This window comes from Octodon degus, unplaced genomic scaffold (genome assembly GCF_000260255.1).
Source record: "Octodon degus isolate 3935 unplaced genomic scaffold, OctDeg1.0 scaffold00079, whole genome shotgun sequence".
NCBI classification, from domain to species: domain Eukaryota; kingdom Metazoa; phylum Chordata; class Mammalia; order Rodentia; family Octodontidae; genus Octodon; species Octodon degus.
Window position 1 is genome coordinate 6,663,217 of NW_004524655.1, and position 4,843 is coordinate 6,668,059.

The 4,843-nt window shown below is 45.6% G+C and overlaps 1 protein-coding gene across 3 annotated transcripts in view; it reads right to left on the reverse strand.

The window, feature by feature from the left end:
- Window positions 1-680: 680 nt before the first annotated feature.
- The window catches only part of Sppl3 (signal peptide peptidase like 3), a 149,857-nt gene continuing 145,694 nt past the window's right edge, over window positions 681-4,843 (reverse strand). For all 3 annotated transcript variants that reach the window (XM_004636264.3, XM_023720978.1, XM_023720977.1), the window contains exons 9-11: window positions 3,955-4,154; window positions 2,831-2,940; window positions 681-1,916 (exon numbers count right to left, since the gene is read on the reverse strand). In XM_004636264.3, coding sequence (XP_004636321.1) covers window positions 1,845-1,916; window positions 2,831-2,940; window positions 3,955-4,154 — 382 coding nt within the window. In that variant the 3' untranslated portion in view covers window positions 681-1,844. The remainder of the gene's footprint in view (window positions 1,917-2,830; window positions 2,941-3,954; window positions 4,155-4,843) is intronic.

Sequence of the window (4,843 nt, forward strand, 5' to 3'; positions counted from 1 at the left end):
CGAGCAGGACATGGCGTTGCAGTCTCCTGCAGATCCAGGACAGGGCAAGTTCTGAGGCAGCTGAAGCTTCAGTACGTTGGTATCTTCAGGACTGCACCAGAGCCCAGGCGACCACACCTGCAGACCAGCCGCATCTTCCCACCAGCTTTGAGAACAAGCCAACAGCAGGAGGGGACTGGGAACCCTGCTTCACACCAAACACCACGAATGAAGACAAAGGCTAGAAAGGACTCGTTTATTATAACCCCAAATCCTCCAGCAAGGTGTGAAGATGAGAGGGATCCAACACCCTGACGCGTGCCGCTCCACTGACAGCAGTGCTGATCGCAGGCAGGACAGAGGCAGTGACTTACAGGAGACACCAGGCCGCCGTGGCTCTCAGGGCACTTCCAGGCTTTTCTCTGGCTCTGAACACAGGCGGTTTTTCACCAGCCCAAGGGTTGCATAAATAAAGGTGAGGAGACTGCACTAGTTCCTACGCACATTCTGGGCTCTTCGGCAACGGCCTCAGCTCAGGGATGGCCTGCAGGGGACACAGCAGCCTGCTCTTTCCCGGGTGCATTCCTGGCATTTAGGGCATGTCATGGACCCATCGGCCTCCCAGTAACCAGCTGTCACCACAGGTAAACCAAGACTATAATCACAACAGCAAGGACAGGATTGTGTTGCTTTTTTTCCTTCTTCTCTTTCTCAAAGGAGGGAGGGCATGGAAAATACAGCACACCAATGAAACAAAATGCCAAAAAAAGAAAAAAATACAAAAAAATACAAAATAGAAAAATGTATTTACAGGTAGTACATTACTATGATCAGAAAGCACAAAGACGCCTGCTGCTATAATACATGCATTGGTTCAGGAAGAAACTACTAAAACTTGGCAAGGGAGAAGCCTGTAAAAGAAAAGGGCCCAAAAGTCTTAACTTTTATCCCTAATTTACTACACTGATCAAACCAAGTAAAAGCCCATGAGTCTGTCAGTCCAAATGCTATCCTGGCTTGTGGCTCAGGGTCAGTTGTGAGGGGAGAGACGGCAGCTGATACAGGGAAGCCACAGTGAACTGCTCTACATGCTCAAAATACAGCAAGCCCCTGACCGCTACACAGCAGGATCTTAGCAGGTTTCATTTATTCATATAATCTACGTGCGCGACTGTGTGTGTGTGTGTGTGTGTATATATATATATATATATATGTACGTATGTATAAAAACCGTGCCCTTGTTCACTGCCAACATGATGTCTGGGTGGACATGAGCTCATTACAACAAATTCTTACGTGTATGTTGTAAGAAGTCACTCAATGTCTGTGGATTTAATAAGTCACTTCACACCACAGAAAATATTTAATAAATCCAAAAAAAGGAAAGGATATAATGACAGAAGAACTTCTGTCTCAGTTCTCTGAAACTGAGTCCCCCAAAGGAAACTGGTCCCAAAGTTCTGGAGGGGTCACTGAAGAAACTTCGGTCTCCTAATTGGTTTTTCATTCTTTTAGTGTTCAAAAGTTCTAAAACGACTCCTTGCCGTTTGCAGTTTTTAAATAGTCAAGTCTCCAACTGCCCGCAAAGTAACAGTCTGGTGCACATCCATAAAAATGGGAGGAAGCCGCGCTGGGAGGGGCCTCTCCTCTGGAAAGGCAGGAAGAGAAGGACCGAGCTGGGCCAGCACCCTCTTCGGCCAACGAGCTCCCTTTAGAGGCAAACTCCAGTCACACGTCAGTTCCTTACACAAGTATGCCTCTTGAGTACCAGGCCAGCGCTAAGAGGAAATAAAACCACGTCATGAGGGAAAAGATGACGATGGCCATTCTGGTCACTTCTGATGTGACCCATCTGATGTGACCCATCATACTTCGAGGAACCGAGAGCTGCTGGACTTGGAGTGGAACGGCTCTGACCACATCCGCCGTAGGTCTCCCTGAAAGAAGGGAATTTCCTGAGTTACTGATTTAAACCTGAGGCACGTGCAGGCTCAAGGCCTCTCTGATTCTGGGTCTCAGAGCAGAGTGCTTCTGTGCAGAACCAAAAAGCAGCCTGACTTTGCTCTGTGAAAAGTAATCCCCTGGCTTCAGAAGAGAAACTCCTGGACCTCTTGACAAGGAAGAGCTTTTAGAAACCATTCAAAGTCTACCTCGAAGTTAAGTTCAAATTTACGAGTTAACAGTCTGGGTTAAAGAAACTCAGTCTTCTTTTCCCATCTATAAATTTAGAAAACACAAATCTAAACAAGATGTTGTTTTTTTGAAACTGGCGATCGAACTCAGGACCTTGTGCTTACTAGTGAGCTTACTAGGCAGGCATTTATGTCACTAAGCAATCTCCTAGCTCTGTTTTTCTGAGAAACAGTCTCTACCAATTCTAGGCTGGCCTTGAACTCATAATCATCCTACCTCAGCCTCTCCACTTCCTGAGGGTTGAGATTACAGGCATGTGGCACTATGTCTACTTTTTGGATCTGGTTTTTATTATATACTGTTTTGATACTATTAATTTAACCAAAAGGTTTTTTTCTTTTTCTTTTTTTTGGTGCAGGGGACTGCGTTCTCAGACCACTTTTAAAGCAGCAGGAAGTTTCCACAGCCAGGTTCTTGAGGGTCCAGTTAAATACTCTATGATCAAATGGAACAGAAAACCAAGCATCTCTGTCAGTGCTCTAAGAACCTGAGGACATGTGCTTAATGCCAGACCAACACAAAACATACTCCAGACCCAGAGCTAAGAGGCTCTCCATCAGGGGCTTAAGTAGAAGCCCTCCGGCAGGGAAGGTACATACCCAAGCCCAAAGTCAACCTTAAGTTACTATTTTTGCAGACCTATAACTATTTCTCTCACCTTTAAATAGGCCATGGTGAGGAGTGGCAATAAGGTAAATGGCACCAAGTAGAGGAGGGCAGGCTGCGCGGCTCGGTGGATGCGAGATGCCACAGTAGCAGTGAGGAGACCTAGGAGGGCAGACATTGGTGAGTGACTCTCTGGGGCCAGCCTGAAAGAGAATCTCTTTGTCACCTGATTGCCACTTGGCAAAATCTTGAAGTTGTAGGATTGGTTGCAACAGTCCAGTACAAGGTTAGAGTGAGAAATGCCCAGCTCAAGCAGTTAAAAAAAATGTGCAATACTGTAGCAACTCCAAGGCCCTGTGACTAGTCCAAGTCCCACACACTCCCTTCTTTCTTTTTCTTTTTTTGTGGTACCAGGGATTGAACTCAGGACCTTGCACTTGCCAGGCAGGTGCTTAAGCCACTGAGCTCTATTCCCCCACCGGCCCTTTCTATCCCAAATGTGCCACGCCTGGTTCCTGTTTCAACTCTGTTCTTACATCAGCCACATGACCATGACTGAGGCATTTCACCTTTCTGAGCTCCCTCAGCTGCCGAATGGGGATGGTACCACTTGCTTTCCTCCTCCTCCTCAGGACCCACGTGAATGTAATGCTTATGTATGGGTGAGCACAGTGCTGATGGCAGGAGACAGGCACTCTTTTCCATTCACTCTGTGGCAGCGGTTGTGTATGTGACAGGTTACTGCTATTCCTAGCCTACCTTTCTTTTCCTTTTTGCCTGTAGTTGAGCTGGCTGAGGAAAAACTAGCCAAAGTCAGAGGTGACTGAAATGTGAGAATTAGTGAAAGCCAATGTCTGTTTATTAAAGAAGTAAGACATTCATTAAGCTCTGTGGAGATTTACAGTCTAATCCACAAGCACGTGTGGTATGTGTGTGGCTCTGAGGACTGGCTATGTTCTCCCTCATGTTCTTCTGATACACTGGTGGACAGGGAATGGACACCCAGCACAAAGAGCATGAAACAGCTCATGGGCCGGGAGCGGTCCTTTCTGGTTGTCTAAATAGTAACCAGTTAGTGCTTTCCTGGTCAGCATCTGTAGCTCGATCTGATCTAATTCCACAGGCTAGAGAACACCCAGCGAAGAGATTGGCTGGACATTCACAGCCCTCTCTTACCTACAAAGTATCCAATGAGGGTGCAGTGAAAGTAGGAGACCTTCTGCATGCGCCCAGAGATGTTGGCGGTTCCAGAAGCCCCACAGGAGTCACCACTGGCTTGTTTTTTGTAGTTATCATAGCGAAGGACAAAGCACAACAGAAGACCGGGCATTACAATGTCTCCAATGCCCAACATAGAGAAGTGGCTGCCGGTGGAGCTGAAATGCAGAGTACTAGGTTAGGGATGCCACATGTAAGATTCAGTTTCTACTTCTTTGGTGCAAAGTCTATCAGCTTTTTCAGAAGTCAAAAATATCTTGAGATTGGGGCTGGGGATTTGGCTCAGCGGTAGAATGCTTGCCTAGCAAGCTGGAAGCCCTGGGTTTGGTCCTTGGCACCAAAAACAAAAAAATAAACCTCCTCTAAAAAAATAAATAAATAAATAAAATAAACCTCTAAAAATATCTGAGATCAAAGGTAACTTGTATGCATCTCATGATATCACAATAAATTCAGTATTAAAATACAGAAGTTTCGGGGCTGGGGATTTAGCTCAGTGGTAGAACATTTGCCTAGCAAACAGGAAACCCTAGGTTCGGTCCTCAGCACCAAAAAACAAAAAAGAAACCACCTAAGAAACGATTCAACCAAAAAAATACAATAAAATCAAAAAAGACCAAAAAAAGATCAGCCTGAAACTACATGATGAGGTGCTCTCTCAAAAAAGACAAAACAGGGGCTGGGTAGATGGATCAGTAGAATAAGCGCTTCATGGCAAGCGCAAGTGCCTGAGTTCAAGCCCCGGTTCTGCAAAAAAACAAAAAAGAAACCACCTAAGAAACGATTCAACCAAAAAAATACAATAAAATCAAAAAAGACCAAAAAAAGATCAGCCTGAAACTACAAG